The following is an 18,365-nucleotide window of genomic DNA, read 5'->3' as shown; positions in this document are numbered from 1 at the left end:
GAGTTTGGGTTTTATTTTATTGATTAGTTCTTTTATTGGGATTCTGTATTATGTAAGTTTCTGTAATTGATGTCTTGTCTTCAGTTGGGAACCGCTCCATTCACTTTTTGCAAGACTTTATGGTAACTGTATTTTGAAAAGTTCATGTATTAACTTCCACCTGTACTAACATTGAGAGAACCAATCAGAGGAGGCTGGAGATACATGCCCGTCAATCTGCTGCTGTACAATTTATAGTATGTACTAATGTGTTTACTTTGTGGCTCTGAAGAAGTAGCTTGTGCCTGTGTACGTATGGCTTGGTTGCTCTTTAGGTGTATATCCAGGTGGCAATGCTGATTGTAATGAACTGTACTATAAATCTTCAATTACTATATAAGATGTTCAGTAAAAGTAGTTAGAAAGACCAACTGATTTTGAGACTTAACCTCCTTGCTTCCTTTTTGAAAGGAAAGAAGTTCCAGAGTTCTTCAGCATGCCTTTTTTAATCTATTTGTTGTCTTTGTGTTACTGGTGACCTCTAGAGCTACAACTCTTATATTCATCATTTATAGCTCTGTCTCTGCCTTTCTCAAAAAAACAGCACCATCTCTTTTTCCCCATAGGAAATGTATATAAAATAAGTTCAAAAATTATGAAATGCCAAATGCAAGTTACTCCCAATTTTCACTTTCACCCTATAAGTGACTCTGCAATCACAATATTATCTGTTCTCCACGAGCTCCAAAAAAGGAGTCAATAAGTCATCTAACATATATATTTTTATAAAGTATTTCTTTGAAAAATGCTGTTACCATAAATTAGGATCAATATGTCCCTTTCATGGTGTTTGTGAGGAAACTGACAAAATATGAAAGTTAAGTAGAAGGTGAATTGTTTTTAATGTTCACATAATTGAGTTGTAGTTCTCTTTGTATACTGTGCTTTAGGAAAGTATTAAGCTTATGAAATGATAAATCTAAATAAGACCACAATTGAAAATGAAGCTTTTCTGACCTAAATTTCAAAAATGGTAAAGAAGATGTTAATGAACACTTTTACATCTGCATGAAAGTAACAATGATATTCTGCATTTGAACTTTTTGCTTGAATACTAATAAATGTTTTTATTTGCAGTTCAACTTCTTAAATTGTTTTGCATCTCTCTTCTACATTGCCTTTGTGCTATTTGATATGAAGCTTTTGAGACAGGTGAGTTCCAAGAACGAATCTAGGAGAAAAAAGGGCTGACTTTGAAACAACTTCAGTTTTTATTTTTTTCTAAAATATTAACTTGACAATGATTGTAGTTCGTATATATTTGCTTAGAAACCCAGCTTCCATATTTCAGTTCTTCTGTCACAGGTTGCAGAATTGTAAGAGTTGAGCAATTATTTCCCTTCGTATAAGTGAGGAACTGTTTTCAAATACATGGATTATTCCTTTGCACAGATGAGTCTGGAAGATTTTAATTTCATCATAGAATCATAGAGTGGTAGGGATTGGAAGGGATCTTTAGAGATCATCTAGTCCAACCCCCCTGCAGAAGCAGATTCACCTAGATCAGGTCACATAGGAACATGTCCACAGGGGTCTTGAAGACCTCCAAGGAAGGAGACTCCACAACCCTTCTGGGCAGCCTGTGCCAGGGCTCCATCACCCTCACAGTAAAATTTCCTCCTCCTTTCCCTTCATGTTAGAAAATGGCTTTCTCTGCAGTATTCTTAATGGGAGACTCTGGAGGACAAAAACATGATTAAGTTTACAACTGCAATGAGGAGCTGAAAATAAATAAAAGCAAAAATAATTTGTAATTGGTACTTTAAATCAACTTTCTATTGTTAATGTCTTTCACACTCAAATATATGAAAATTGGGCATAAGAAAAAGATATTTTGCTCTAAACATAATGAATAAAACAACAATTCAAGATCTCTGTTCCTCTAAAGAGATCTGTAGTGAAACATTTACTGTATCCATACCAGATATGACATGCTTGACGTTTTCTATACTTTAGGTTAAAAAGCAAGAAGAAAAAAAGTAGAAAAAAGTTCATCATTTAACTCCTGTGATTGGCATGCGTTAAGGGTGTGTCTTTACACGTCACTGGATTTGGTGTACAGTTTACAAGATACATCCAGATCCACAACATATTTAGCTATTGAACTCTTATTTTGTCAGTTTCAGCACATAGCAAAGAATGGGAACAAGAGCACCTACGCTGTTCATATGCTATTGCTAGCTTTGGCCTTCTTTTGTCACAGTATAACTATTTACAGTGTAATCAGAAGACACAAGAAATAGACGTGATTATAGGTTTATCACAGTTCTATTATTTTTTAACCTTTTTTTAAATTATTTTTTTTATTTAAGAGCTTGGCCACCTTGCTGATAACTTCGCAGATCCTTAATCAGTTTGCAGAATCCTTGCTTCCTTACTGGCTCCAGAAGAGACATAACAAGAGGATGAAGAAACGCATGTGTTCTCTGAAAACAGATACGGACCTCTCATTACTTGAACAAGTCAACTTGGAGAAAGAAATGGGCACCTATTTTGTATGTTTTACTACTGTAAAAGAGTTAAAAGTTTTCTAGGCTGTAGTTGACAGAGACATCAGCCAGTGCAGCCTAAAATATTTCTATCTGACTGGCCTGGCAGCTTATTTCCAGCTTCATCAGCTTTGCTGATAGTGTTGTTCACACAGCTATGTGGTGCTCTGGATCAGGAAAGCAATACGGTGCGGGATCGCTGTTACACTAGAACAGAGGGTTGAAAATGAACAGCTGAATCTAGAGCTACCTAATGCCATATCACTGGAAGAGTTAGTTGTGTAACATGTCCTGAAAGCTACTAGGGTGAGTAGCTTGGCGTAGGGAACGGGGGAGGCTGTTTTAGTTTGATTTTGCAGAGATAGTAGCTTGAACTGCCAATCAGACTATAGTTGGAGAGACTGCTCATGTCTGTGTGGGGCCAGAAATGGAGAGAGAAGAACAAACCCAAGTCTTCAAACTAATGCTACCTCTGGAATCTCTTGCTTCTTGAAACTACATTTTTGGTATTTGCTGTCTTCCTAGTTCTGTTCCTGACCACCTTCTACCCATTACAATTTTTAATTGTGTTTAACAGACTTTGTGCAACTAATTACTTGCAATTCTAAAGGAACTGATGAAGTAGACATCAGTGTATATATTGAGGCTTTACAAACTGGCTGACAACTTGCTAGATCAGATGCTGCAAGCATAGTCCCAACAGTCTTAAAGTGTTGTACCTTTTATGTAAAAGATAGAGGATGGGAGCTTGAAATTTCATATTAATACCATATCAGATTCCTCTCCTCCTGCATAAAGTGCTGTGAAAAGAGGAAAAAGAATTATTACTTTTGCAATTGAAAAACTGTACAAATGTTTGTACTTGTATTGCTCTTAGAAGGTTGATATTTCCCACATTTCATATGGAGGGAGATAGACATGCTTTATAAAACTATTTTACAATTAGGAGCACAGCAGAGATCTCTGAGATAATGTTTGTACTGATACATCATCACAGTCCAGCACTATACCTGCAAATAGGCCAGCACAGCTCGAAAAGCAGTATGTCAGCATCTGGTGCTGAGATGCCTGACCAAATAAGCTCTGCTTCCTAGACCTTAGCTGACTTCTGATTCTCAGCTGTCATGTACAAAGCCAGTGTGGTGCCTTTGAGTCACATTGCCCAGTGCTTCTTGTGCAGAGCTGGATCAAATGTATCTGCACCTGTTGTACCGCTCTGCCCTGAATTTTGCACAGGGACCCAGCAGGTCAATTGTTGAGTTAGGACTTTTGCTTTGGAGGTGTCCACTGCTGGCCTCAGTTTCAGTTCAAAGTACTGTGTACTCAAGGCCTTAATTCTATTTTCAGTCTAAAGATTTAAATAGTGCTATGCTTGTGACCATACAATATTAGACCACTGATTTGTTTGCAAGCAGTGAGCTGTCAGCAGGCAAGAATATTTCTAAAATTAAATCTGTCACAAGGGGGAAGCATTTGACTATGTTTAGTAACTGAGGAGTTCAGCAGGAGTCTTGACAGAATCCTGTGTTTCAGGCTTCCTCCACTTATTCTTTCACATTTAATTATCTTTGTTTATCCTCTTTGCCTCTTAATTTTCAAATCTCCACCTCTTAACTTGATTTTAGGTATAAAAACATTCTGCAATATTTATGTATTTTTAATTTTTTTTTAAATCTGCTTCTCTAGTTTATTTTCTCCCTTTATTTCTTTGTTGACTCTATTTTCTTGATGCAGTAGTCCATGTGCTGCTCTTGTGGCTGATGATGGCAGGCTTTGAAATTTCGCTAATATTGTATTATTATATTAGAGCCCTGTTTTCCTGCACAAAATGTCATAAAGTGAGTAGGTGAAGAAAGTCTCTTTTTATACTCTGCTGTTATAAAAGTCAGTAGGTACTGGGCAAGGAAATTAGAAGGAAGGTATGAGGAGGAAGGAGGACTACTGTACAGATACCAGAAGGACAAGCACGAAGGAAAGCATCGCGCCCTGCCTGCAACAGCTGTCTGAGAAAGCGATAGCAGGGATAACTGTGTGACTGCCACTCCAGCAAATGATCCTGCTCAAATGTCCCTCAGGAAGACCTTACTAAAATTCAGAGTTTGTACAAAGCTTTGCAATGGAAAAAAATCTCAGTGGTTTTAAAAGTTAGGTAGCTTCTTGTGGTCTGGCCTGCAGATCAGTTTGTCAGACCAGCTATGCTGCACAACTTGAAAACACACTCACAGGAAAAATGCTCCTTAGGACTGCCTTATGTTTATTTCTGAAGTAGGCTTCTCCTGCCACTCTCTGCCTGCACTACATGTGGGAGAGGATAGTCAGTTTAATCATCAAAAAAGATTTTGAGAACTATGTGTCCAATGCATGGAACCAAGATCAATTTTATGTGGTTCCTGTAATAATCTCAGTTACTGTCAAGTCTCTATTATTTCATTTTTGAGAGGGGACAGTATGTGGGTATGGGCAAGTACAAGATAGCTAGATTCCACTTGAACTTGTTCATGGTATCTTGCCATCCTTTGTTCAGTGAACACTTTCCTTAAAAAAGGTTCGTTTTTTCACTTTCATAAATAATTACTGCAATAATAGAAAGCGATGAATGCTACAAAACTAATACACAAATATATATGATCATAGAATGGTAGGGGTTGGAAGGGACATGAGATCATCTAATCCAATGTGATAACCTACAAGTGAATACTTCATCAACATTTAACTACCCACATTCTTAATTTAAAGATCAGGTGATAGATATGTTGGATTTGCCAGAATAGGACCTTTTGTTTCCCTTAATTATTCCTTTTAGATGCCAGTGCTGCATTCTGTTATTTCAGCCTTCAAGTAGGTCACTAATTCTAACTTAACTGATTTGAAGTAAACAAGCAGAAATACCAGAAAAGAGTTGCCTATCTACCAGCCTACCTTTCTGATTAAGTTGTTCATGGACAGTCTGAAACACTGGGACTTTTTTTGTCACAATGCTCTTGAGAGCATTGTGGCAATTTAAATGGATGGTGCTGTTTTCTGTTTCACTGAGATTGTCACGGACTTGTATAAACATGTTCATCTCCTTCCGTTACTTCATGTAAGGGTAGGAAGTGTGAATTGTGTAGAAAATTCATTAGGCAAAAGAAAAAACATGACCTTCCCTTAGTAAGTTTTGAGCAATTGAATAATTCCAAATTAAATGGATGGAGTTTTGTTGTTGCTTTCTATCACCAGTCATTCTCAAACAACTGATTTGGGATGAGGAAGTGTGATTAGAACTGTATTGTTAATTCTGTGTTTCTTCATACAGTTTTATGTGGGTTAAAGTTGTTCTTTTCTTCTGCTGTTTTTCAGGGTACTTTTGATGATTATCTGGAGTTGTTCTTGCAGTTTGGCTATGTGAGTCTTTTCTCGTGTGTTTATCCACTGGCAGCTGTCTTTGCAGTGTTAAACAACATCACAGAGATATATTCTGATGCCTTAAAGATGTGTAGAGTTTACAAGCGTCCATTTGCAGAACCCACAGCAAATATTGGTGTTTGGCAGGTAAAGTTTGTGTTTTTCTATTAATTTGCCTTAAAGAGGTTTTGCCAAGTATATTTAAGCTGTATATTTGACCCATCAACCACGTTGAAGTTTAGTAGGTACTTTGTCCTCTTCAATGCCCTAGAATAATATCTACCCAACTGTACATACAAGTCATCTTTTGTAGGATTTTTGACCACATCTTTCTGTTGCCTTTAAAAAGAATACACATCCTTCTTTTACTCCTTGTATGTGTATGTATTGTAGTCCTGTTGCAACTGCAACAATGCAAAGTTGCCAGATACTACTTGGTACTCTTTACAGCCAGCTTATTTTAGAAATTGTCAACATCTGATACAATCTTAGAAGTGTGAAGCTCTGCAAGTGTTTTAAAAAAATTGAAGAATGTTAGGTAAGTACTTGGATTCCTAAGCCATGCTTGGCTGTGTGCCCTTGTGATTACTGGTTGTCAAACTGAGTAAGTTTAAAATAATTGGGATCTGTGAGCAGGAGCTGGACTTTTCTGCACAGCCTGAACATCGTAGTCAATGTAAACAATTTCATGCTAGTGTTACTGGGTGAAGGATTTTCTATTCTCTGTTGTTTGCTCATGCAGTCATGCTAGCACCAGCTAGTTTGGAGCCTGCTGAGTATGCTGTGTCAGTGAACTGATTATGACTAAAAATAACCTTGTAAAACTCTTCCAAACCCAGAATATTTTTCTTCTGGAAAGAAAGCAAGTTTTTAAGTCACATCCAGAGACTTTTGCGTTCTGTAATAGCAGTGACCTAATAAAGAGTGTAAAGTATATTGAGAGAAATTTCTGGGGGATGACCCATATTCTGTTTAACAACTTTTCTAATGATATGCATGGACACAAAAGGCACTTATAATAAAATAATGGATTGTTTAGTTTGGAGGGATTGGAAATAGTTCCAAATGAAACAAATGGGAGATGAGAAATGGAATCAGGAAACCTCAAATGAAACATACTGTGAAAACGTGCAAACCAAGCATTCTGAGAAATATTCATTAGACACGTACATATGTATTACTGAAGTGGACTTATGAGATACATCTTTTAATATTAAATCAATAAAATGTGTAAATTTTAAGCTGATTGTGTTTTAACATTTGATGCATTTTCTCAGTCCAAATCTATGCTACTAACATCTTGATAGCATAGCTGCATTGACCCAGTGGTGTAACCACCAGATAAATGAGGTTGTGATCATAAGTCCCAAGCGTGGCTGCAGTTACATTAATAGCATTTGGTTTTGCTAGAGTAGTTTGTTTCATCCAGGGAGTAGGCTGAAAACCTGTGTCAGTAATGGTATAGTCGTGTTGGATTTCTTCATAGTGTAGGTTTTTAACTAATAGTAGCAATGCATTTGCTTTGTGAATTAAAAATTATGACTTCAAAATACAGTTATTTCTTTCATGTGGGAACTTAAAGCATTAGCTGAAAGATTCTGTTAAAGAATACCAGAGTTCTTTTATCAGGTGAGCTGAGTCACCAGCTTGTTGTCAAGGAGAAAGTTACTTCTGCTAATTCATTGTGTTAATTGCAACAGCCAAATATCAGTCTTTCTCTTTCCAGAGAGGACCTTGGAATAAGTAACTGTTATGTTGCAAAATTAGTTGTCACACTGTACTAGTGTTTTCAGATGTTTTGTGGGAGCTCTGTAGGCAAGAGCTTCTTAGTCTTGTGCAGTTGTCATTAAATGTAAATCTCTTCTTTCAACAAATTTCAGCTTGTATAACTGGTTGTAATTTTTAAAAAGGGCACTCTGAACCATCCTTACATTTTCCAATTATTTAAAATTCAGACAAAACCTCCAAAATCAGTATTTGGACTATTAGTTCCTCTGGGAAATTTGCATTTCTCCTTTATCTTGAAAGACATGTATGTTTGGGAGTACAATTGTAAATGACTCATAACATGAACACATAAAAGAGTATACCCTCATGAAGATACCAGGGATACGGCTGTTTTCCTGTCAGTATTTTTCCTTTAGGATTGTTCCAAATTTCTTAAGAGGCGGTCTGGCATTACCTACCTTTAGAATGTTAATGGTCTCTAAATAACTTCTCAAGGTCTTTACTGTGGAATTGTGGGAGAATACTGTTTAACTTCTTCACAATAAACACATATAATATGTACATGGATAAATCAAATTAGAGAAAACTGTAGGATTGCCAAGTGGTCTTTGTGGTATTACAAACCTTGTTGTGGTCTTATTCTAGCCTATTCTTAATGCTGATGAAGTCAGGATTGCTTACCAAACATCTCACATCATAGAATTCAAAAGATAAAGGAAACCAAAAAGTTACAGTAGTGGGTCTTCGGAGGATTTAAAGAGAGAAGTCGTTCTCCAGAGCAATTTTGGGACCGATAAATTAGATAATGGTCATAACTGTAAATATATTTGTGGTTTTTTTTCAGTTGGCTTTTGAAACTATGAGTGTAATATCAGTTGTTACTAATTGCGTACTGATTGGAATGTCTCCACAAGTGAATGCGCTTTTCCCAGACTCAAAACCAGACCTTATTCTGACTGTGGCATTGGTAGAGGTAAGTCTACCTTCAAGCAGTGCTGGTCTTTTAGTAGCAAATAATGTGAACAACAGTGGTAGAAATGATACCAGACTTCCGTCCTCTCTTGTTACCTGAAAAGGAAATGAAGGTTTCCTTATCAAAGAAGCATTTCAATGCCTTGCTTTTTTGTTTTCTTTCTTTTCTGTGTTTTTATGTACTGTGATTGTTTTTGTCACACTTTTCCGTACATTCCCGAGATGCCATGTATTTGTTACTCCATGTATTTCAACAATTTAATAGTATCATATCAAGAAGCAAAATAACCACATTTTTGTGAACTGGTTGTTTCTCCACATGGTTTGTGACCACAGAGTATCTTACAAAGACTTCCTACATCGTCTTTATGGATGTTTCCTGTAAGGCTTATCTGAAAGAAGCATGTATCATGACTATAAATACTAGTGATTGTAACAGCATTTGGGTTTCTTATTTTCGTAATTCTATGTAGTAAACACTTGAGTATCATACCTTTTCAGACAAGGAGAGATGACAAGCCTTTTATATATTAACTCAGTCTGGAGTTATTGAAAACCTTTGTATTTCCTTTATGTATCTTTGTTTCAGAACTTTCTTTTATTTCATTGTCTTGACTTCAATCGCTATGCTATTTCAGTGTTTAGGACCTGGCTTACTTGTGGCAAAAATTCTGGGTTGTCTATTTGTAGCTGTTAAACTGCATTGCCTATTATAGGTGCAGCAGGAGCACATTCTACTTTGTTGTTGTTTTTACAGGTGTTAAAGCGTTATGCAATGAATTCTGAGCTTCCTTTGAGGATTTTTCCAAAGCTTTAATGTTTACAGAGTTAACTCTAAATATGAATCATGTCAGGTGCTTTAACTGAAGTTCTAGTCTACAGACAGCCTGATGTATGCTTCTGTTATGCACGTGTGAACATTTGAATTAACCTCAGTATGGTATTTTAATGTAAAAGTAATTAGGCAATTTAAATGTAATACTATAATAGATTACTGGACAACATGTCCAGAGAGATCATATTAGGAAAACTGTGTGGCTAGATGTAAGCAATATGGATTTATGGCAGCTTAAAGAGATGGAACTGATTTTGTGTTCGCTTCCTGGCCATCTATTCCCTGGCTGTTATCTGTTACACTGGCACTTTCTTATATCTGGTACATGATGAGTCAGATTGGGGAATTGATCTGGGAGAAGCTGTCTGACCCAGTTCACTTGTGAAAGGCGGCTGTGGAAGACACACAGTAGTGCTATAGCTTTGTGCTGGTTTAAATTTTTGGATCTTCTGCACTACTGTCTTTCTCTTATAGACATTACTTCATCTACAGGAAGATCCCCTAATCCATGAGGGAAGCACGAATCTCATGTATTGACAGTATTCCCATGCACCTTTACTATATTTATTAATCAGTAAACTGTACATTTCAGTTGTAAAGAAAAATTCAGGAGCAGAATATATCATATTGAGTCTATAGGAGCTGGTACATCAGTGCTGAGGTAGAAAAATATTCTGTTGAATGTGTCAGAGTGTTGACAGAACAGCGTTTTAGATCACCTAGTAGAGATTCAGAAACACTTGATACAGGTGAATTATTTTAGTTTCTGGTGTTTTGTGCAGGTGAAGATGGGAATTTTACAGTGTGCTTATGGTATTTTGAGAGCAGCTTAGCAGGCAGTGTGTGAAAATGGTAAGGAATGCAGATTTATTTTAGTATGCTATGTATACTTTCACATGTTCAAGTGATGGGGTAGCCTACTTAAATATTAGCTGTCATTAAGTATTTTATCAGATTGAAGTAATTAAGACTCCAGTTGAATTTTTATGTATGTGTGATGCAAAGCTAAACACAAAAAGCACTGTTCTTACCAAAGCAAAGCTTTCTTTCAATAATTTTTAATAATAATACTCTTCAAATGGAAACATGTTTATATGACAGCATTTGACATCAATCAGTACAGACATAATGAAAAATTGTGTGTAATAATCTTACAAAGCATTATGTACTCATCCCCTACAGCACTAACTCTACTGCTGTCCACACTTTTGGTGGGAATACATAATATGTGAGCAAAGTAACTGCTAATTAAATAGAATAATATGTGGAACATTTAATAATAAATATTTGTAAGCATTAAAATAATAAAATAATAATTCTTAAGTATTAAAACAGTGATTATTTTTTTGAACGGTTGACCTATTTTCATCAATCCAACATCTGCTTCCATGGCAACGTGATTTGAACCAGGAGCAGAATCATGAAATTGCCCTCTTTTACTTATGGATGAATGCTGAGTGCAGCAAGTTCCATTTTCGAACAAAAAAAAAAAAAAGTAGGTGAATGTCCTTAAAGCAGGAAACAATAAACCATTATGGATATAGTTTTAAAATAATTACATCCCATAGTGTGTTTAGTTCTTTGGGCTTTACCGTAGACACATAGTTCTGTTATGAACCACAGGTGCAAAGTGGGCCATTTCATGTCTGCTTGTGTGAAACTGTGCCAGATCACCTCTGACTTCTTACACTGATTTGAAAATAAGAGGAAATGACTCTGAAGAAGTCTAGTGAATAGTTGGGGGAGCAGGTTAAAACAAGGTATAACCTTAATTCTGCAGTGCTTTTTATTTTTCTTTGGAAATTATTGAAAAGTTTTGTTCCTAATGACTGTTTCTTTTTGATCTAGACTCTCATAAATTTAGAGAATGCTAATTAAATCATTTTCATGACTACTCCGAAAGTTCTGTCCAAGAATTCAATTGTATATACAACTCTTAGTAGTGATTTTCTTTCTTTTTTTTTTTTAAACAGTATATCATTAAGGGTGTTTTGAAGCAATAGTTGTAAAGTACAGCTTAACGTGAATGTGTCCTAATCTCCAAAAGCAACTTGTTGTGTATCCAGCACTAAATGTGGTAAATTAATGAGAAGCTTTTATGTGCAGAGGTGCAATTTGCCTGAATGTTTTACGTCACATTGAGGCATTAGGGGATTAACTTGGAATTACTAAGAAATAATGGAGTGCCCTCTTGATAGCTGTAGTATAAAATCTGACCTTACAGTGTACAAATATGATTTTAGGAAGAATGTAATCAGCCCTGGTGTAGATGGAAATGACAACCCTAGTATAAAGACGGGAGTAGCTTATTTATAGTAAACACCGCTTAATAAACAATCGGGCCACGAGGATTTGGTTTCATGGAGTCCTCATAGGATTTGAAATAGATCTTCATGGTTTCACAAAAATATGCTTAAAAGTTAGTTCTGCAAGAGTCATGGAGTGGAATAAGGGAGGTAACCCTTTCTTAAGTTTTATTTTTTCTGGATGAGGAGGAGCTGACAGTCCATTTGTCAAAGACAGGAAAGAAGTAATCACATCTTGTTAATAAAGCTGAGAAATTAATGGTGGAATGTTTAAAAGTGTCAGCTGATCCAAAATCAAAATGGTTGAGAGTTGTCTAGTACATCTGCTTTTCTCTAGAGTTCTATTTTTATTAAGTGGACTTCTTCATCAGAGTCTTCCTGGTTTACAGCGAAAGCTCTTAGAACTTCTGCTGAGTACTATTAATGGTCCCAACACATGGTCAGCTCAGTAGTAAAACTGACAGTTATTTCTGAAATGATGTGCCAAACAAACTGTGAAACACTACCAGAAGCAAGCCATTTGGATTCTAGTAGATGAGAAGGAATATTTATCATCCTCATCATGATTCTAGGCATCATCATACTTTGCTTTCTAGATAAATTTGCAAATTATTAAGTATTACATTCTGAGTGCAGTTGAAGATCTTTTGAATCCGTTTTTTTGAGCAAAATCTATTTTAGGTGCTTTTTAAGTCCAAATTATCATCTTTTTCCCTTTAAAAAAATTACATGTTTTGCAACAGACTTCAGTGCTATCTGTTTTTCCCTGATTAAGGTGTGATTTTTATATTTAAGAGACACGACTAGTTGGCTTGTGTCTTAGCAACAAAGTACATGACTCCATTCTGACGGAGTGGAGGTGAGGAATGGTTCTGTGTGATATAGTGTATGGAGTAAATAGCTTTATTCATGTAGAATTCAGGAGTTTGTGATTTAGCAGATATACAGAGTAGACTTACACATTGGACGTATATAGAAACAGAGAGTAGTCTAGTTTGGAAGGGACTTCTTGAGATTATTCGGTCCAACCTTCTGCTGAAAGCAGGACTCCAGATTACATTGTCTGTGTCTTTGTCAAACTAAGCTAAGACTTGGATACTTTCAGTGAGGGAGAGCCCATCACTTCTCTGGGCAAACTATTCTGTTATTTAATTGTTCTCATGGTACAGATATAGTTGTGTGATTTTTTTTTTTTCCTAAGGCAAGGAAAAATCTCCCTGAAGTAGCTTGTGTCCTCTTGTTCTTTCACTATGTGTCCTTGAGAAGAGGGTGTCTTCTTTAAAACTATTTGTTAAGCATTGGAAGACTGTGATTAGACCCTCTTCACCCTCCCAAGCCTTCTCTTTTCTACATGGAGCAAACCCAGTTCCTGCAACCTTTCTTCATATGTAAGGTTCTTCAATCTGTAGTTTTGGCGGCCTTCCAACAGGTCCTTTCCATTTTTACAATGTCTGTCTTCCAAGTTTGCAGTGACACTTTTAAATAAACAAGGAGTGCATGTGGGCTTATCCCCTTACATCTTTGTGCTAGTTGATGTGTTCATTCTTTCTGTCCTCAATATATTTGCCCTTTAATTGGAAATAATTTCTGGGAGCAGTTCTCTAAATTTCTGATTGCTGAAACTTTTTTTGGCAACTGTCTCCAGATATCTGCCTTTCCATGTGCTAATTCTTTCGTATGTCAGTGTCCATACTGATATGCATGCTTACATTTGTACATATACACTGTGGGAGGGTGTTTTGTTTATAAGCCAAGGAGTTTGTCAGTTTTCAGGAATAAATGGAAGGAGTAATATTTACTGGTAAGTCTCCTGTGATTTAAGTTTCTACCTAATAGTTAAATGTATATAGAAAATATAATTGATTATTTAGCTATAATGAATAAGTATTTATTAGGAAGCTACACATAAGACTCGTTCTGAAATGTTTCATGGTAAAGTACAGACCTTACTGACAGCTTTGCAGTTCTTTTTTGAGAAAATACTTAGTGTTACTCAACAGCTATTTTAGGGAAACAGATATCCCAGCCAAGGCCCATCTATTCTTGTACTTATGATGAAAACAATTAAATATCTGTATTTAAGGTAAGTGGTAAAATATGCTTTATGTAAATTGTGTAATTATTTGGTTCATTGATGTATGCATTCATAGAATAATTCTGCATCATTACTAATTCTGAATGTTAAAAAAGGTTAATCCAAGCCACTGGTGATTTCAATTAATATACTGTTTCTGTTCAAGAATATTTCTCCCTCGGCTGTGAACATATACATAATATGTATACTTGTACTTAAGAACTCATGTCAAAAAGCCTCCTTTAAAAATCTGATGTGTATGTTTTCATTTTTAATACAATACAGTGCAAAAAATTCTTGAAATAGTAAGTTTAGTTTGCATATAAACTTAGGAAATATTTTACATAAGTTATTCTTCAGAGTTCATAGAATGGTTACAGGGAAACAGATTGTTCACTGGGTTTTTTTCTTAACTCAGTGAGAGTTTTAACCTTTCAAATGTGGGAGGATTTACAAATTTGTGTGAATAATTTTATAAAGACTTGCCATTGACCAAACTCCTGGGACTGTATCAGTGGGTTTTAAAAAAATGAGAATTTTGCTGGTTGTACGTTAACACACATTTATTGACATGTTTATTTTATATAATATGTTTAGTTCCAAAATTAAAATTTGTCAGGGATCTTTTTATTGCCTTTCTTTTCAGATGTTCATTCTGATTTAGTGTACATTTCTTGTCAGTTTGAATAGTAAAGATTAATGGCAAAAGCTTTGTCAGAATGAAAAATTGAAAATAAACAATTTCAAAGATCTAGTAAGTTTGTAGTTACTGATTGTATTCCATAGCTTTCTAGTAGTATAGAAATGAAAATGCATATTAGCATCTATCCTTAAATAACCCAATGGCTTTTTCGAAGTTTCAATTTGACCCAACATTTGTGCATTTTCCTGTCTGTGAGTCATTTTAATTTATTCTTCTTTATTTTCTGTTCTTTTCTCAAACCCTTCCTTTTTCAGACTTTACTATGTTTGAAGTTGAAAAATAATCACACAGGTAAATTAACATGTTGCAAACACTGAAATGTATTGAATATGTTTCTATGTGTAGTAATGTGTCGGACAGCAAGAAACTTTATTGCATTATCAACTCTGATAACTGAAATATGTTTATATACTTCATTATTCTGTCTACCCCAACTGGAAAATTGTATTTGGACAGTAATTTTTATCCCTCGCTTTAGAGAGATGCAATTCAGAATGTTATTTTTATCTTTAAATACATGTTTGATTATAAAGGTCAAACTTGGTGTATGACATATAGCTTTACTTTTTTAAAACAGATTTTCTTTGATTCAGTTGAACTAGAAGTATTTGGAATGGAATGGCTGAATTAGGTGGAATCATGGGTCCACCTAGGCCAGAATCCTTTCTGCAGCAGAGGGAAGGATATATTAGCACAGCTGACTGTATAGTGCTGCTTCCTCAAAATTAATTCCTAGGATTTGGTGATTTGTGGTGTAAATGTTTTTAAGCAGTAAATGTTTTTAGGACTTGTCTCATTGCCGAGAATGAGCTGGCAAGAGCTGAAAGTGTGCAATGATTTTATACAATGGCATATCTACTTTTTCAAAAGAACTGTTATTATTTTATAGCAAAAAGCAAGATGAACAACTAATGTTAATGTAGTCTTGGCTTAATAAATAATCATTGTGTGCATTGGTTCTGCCCTGGATTTTTCCAGCTTTTCTCTGCTCTTTCTTCAGTTGGATTTCTAATTTTAAATTGAATGCTGCTGGTGTGGGTTTGACATAGTGGAGGTTATGAAGTTGGTGTCACAGGAAGCCCTCTCACTGTGAACGAAAACCTGGGAGGTGTCGTAGTAGAAACAATGCTAACAAATGTCTTCTTGCTGTAAGCCAGGAACAGGGAGCTATAAAGGTATCAGATGATAGTTAGCTAAAAGACCTGATCTTTCAAGAACAAGCTTTAGCTCATGTTGGGGCCCCCTTCAGTAAGAAGCAGAAATGGGAGCACCTCCCTTATGATGAAAGGCTGAGGGAGCGGGGTCTCTCTAGCTTGGAGGAGGCAGAGAGCTGACCTCATTAACGATTACAAATACATAAAAGGCAGATGTCAGGAGGATGGAGCATCTGAGTGATGCTCAGTAACAGGACAAAGGGCAACAGGTACAAGCTGAAATGTAAGAGATTTTGAAGAATCACAAGGGAAGACTGAGTGTGAGGGAGCACTGGAAAAGACTGCCCAGATGAGTTGTGGAGCCTCCTTCTCAAGGGACATTCAAAACCCATCTGGATGAGTTCCTGTGTGACCTACTCTAGGTGGTCCTGCTCTGGCAGGAGAGTTGGACTAGATGACCTTTTCAGGTCCCTTCCAACCCCTAAGATTCTGTGATTCTGGGATTAGGCCATTCCTCGTGAACTTAATATTATCTGGTAGATAATACTGTATTTTTAAAACATGCATATATTTGGAAAGTTGGATGGGGGAGATACCATAGAAATTCTTCCTGGAAGAGAGCATATTCCTTATTAGGATAGTTAAGTACTTTAGAAGTATCAACCTGGAACAGCAGCACACGATTAAGAATATTTTTTCTGTTCCCTCTGGGACTCTACAAGGCTGCCAAAATGACAAAACTTCCAAAGGGCAAGTGAATAGAGAACAGATCTTTGGAGACAATTACAAGACATCTTAAGGAACTTCCTAAGAATCAGACTTTCATGACTCTTTAAAATCCACTTAGCTTTGTATTTCCTACAATAAGTTTCCTTTAATATGTATTTCCAGCTGAAGCCTGATCAGCATGTACTTGTTAGCAGTTGGATGTTGAGTGGCCAGACAAAAGCCAAGTTAATACCTATTAATTTTCATTGTTTACCCCCTACTTGATTAAAATTAATTGTTTAATGGCAAGTTAATGTGAACATTTAAAGCGTCATGGCTTCACAACCATTCCAAGGTTGGCTTAGCATTTCATGGAACTGAATTGTTTTGTTTTGTAAATAATATATTTTGTTTATTCAGTTAAATTATTTAAATAATTTTCAGCAAATGTGAAATCTGTAGCTTCCAGCACAAGCCTGAATAATGACATTTCCTAGAGAAAAGGTAGAGCTATAGGTATCCTATTTCCATACATATGTGATGCGTTTGCAGTAATGTTTCTTTGTATTGTTGTTGGTAGAAACATTCTTTCTAGGGGCTGTGATGTTATTCCAGTCCTCAAAGCTTTATTCTTTGTCTAAGGTTATATGTTTTGGTTGGTTGCTTGCTTGGTTTTTAAACTGTGTGTAGCACCGGAGGATAAATCCAATTTGTCATTTGTATCCTCGGATGACTGAAAGTGAAAATGAGTGGCTATGAGCAGGTAAGGGAATCCAAAGGTAGAAAATGTGAGGTTTGGAGCTGCAGATATAAGAGAGACGGAGAACAGGAGATCAATAAAACTCTGTTCAAATAGCAGGAAGAAACCTATGTGGAAGCCTCTGTATTGTCAATTACATATAAACACTGTTTTTCAGAGAATCTTAGTGATATATTATTATTGCTTGTATGTTTTCCACTTACCAAATTGCAGTAGATTTTGCTTTGATTAAATTTTCTTTTGCTATAACTCTGGTTTGAAGTGTAAAGCCTTCTGGATCAACTTTTGTATTCATGATGTTGACTTTGTTCCACACCTACTTGTAAGTGTAGTTAGTAGTCATTTATTGGAAACATGCAGCATGAGTTCTACAGTCTCATATCTAAAATGAGCTAAACTTGTTGCTGTAGTTTTTCCCCTCCTGGCCCTCTTTAGAAGTTCCAAAACATTTTTAAAATCTGTGCTTATTTAAAAAAAAAAAAACAACTTTTGCTTGCTTGCTTTAGTTTGTTTCAGTGCGGAGAACTACTTGACATGCTTAACTGACAACTGATTTTGCAGCTCTAAAGTATTCAAGAAAACACAGTACTGGCCTGAAAGGCTGTACTATAGAGTTATTTTTTTAATAGTCTCTGTGAAAATATTTTATTAAATGCAGGTTGAAGATGGCCATGAGTCATACTGTAAAATAAATGTCAGAAGCAAGGTTTAATTACTTCATTTTTGCAGTGATTTTTTATCTTACACTGGAAGGAAGTGTCAATCTAGAATTTCACTCTTCTGATCAGAAGAAAGAAATTAGTGGAATGATGTGTAATTTTTGAAGGGATTTTTTCATTAACTATGTCAGTGTGCAAGCTGTCTGGTGTGCTGCTGCTTTCTATTCTAATACCTTGAACAGTCCTTTTGAAGTCATGGGAGATTTCTAATGCATGCCTATAATCGGCTAAATCTCAACAATGAATAATACAAAGGAGATGCAGTTAGAAGCCACCGAGAATTCATAAACCATAATATGTTTGATCAAGGCTAGTTTTAGTCAGAGAATTTGTCGTACGTTAAAAAGTAACTGTGTGCATGGTATAGGCGTTACAGATAAACTAGTACCAAATATAAGGCTATCTTTTATTGAACTTGAAATATGGAAGTTTGTGATCCTGGAGTTGATCTGCATCTCAGTTGTGGTTTTTTGTTTGTGTTGTTTTTTCTTTTG

The 18,365-nt window shown here is 35.8% G+C and overlaps 1 protein-coding gene across 1 annotated transcript in view; it reads left to right on the top strand.

The window, feature by feature from the left end:
* ANO10 (anoctamin 10) overlaps positions 1-18,365 on the top strand; it is a 123,977-nt gene that overhangs the window by 13,969 nt on the left and 91,643 nt on the right. The window contains exons 8-11 of the mRNA XM_061997270.1: positions 1,117-1,191; positions 2,352-2,534; positions 5,868-6,059; positions 8,485-8,613. Of these exons, the coding sequence (XP_061853254.1) occupies positions 1,117-1,191; positions 2,352-2,534; positions 5,868-6,059; positions 8,485-8,613 (579 nt within the window). The remainder of the gene's footprint in view (positions 1-1,116; positions 1,192-2,351; positions 2,535-5,867; positions 6,060-8,484; positions 8,614-18,365) is intronic.

The sequence above is a fragment of the Colius striatus genome, chromosome 5 (assembly GCF_028858725.1).
Source record: "Colius striatus isolate bColStr4 chromosome 5, bColStr4.1.hap1, whole genome shotgun sequence".
Lineage (NCBI taxonomy): Eukaryota > Metazoa > Chordata > Aves > Coliiformes > Coliidae > Colius > Colius striatus.
Note: the sequence above shows the minus strand (reverse complement) of the source record. Positions and strands in the feature narration are given on the sequence as shown.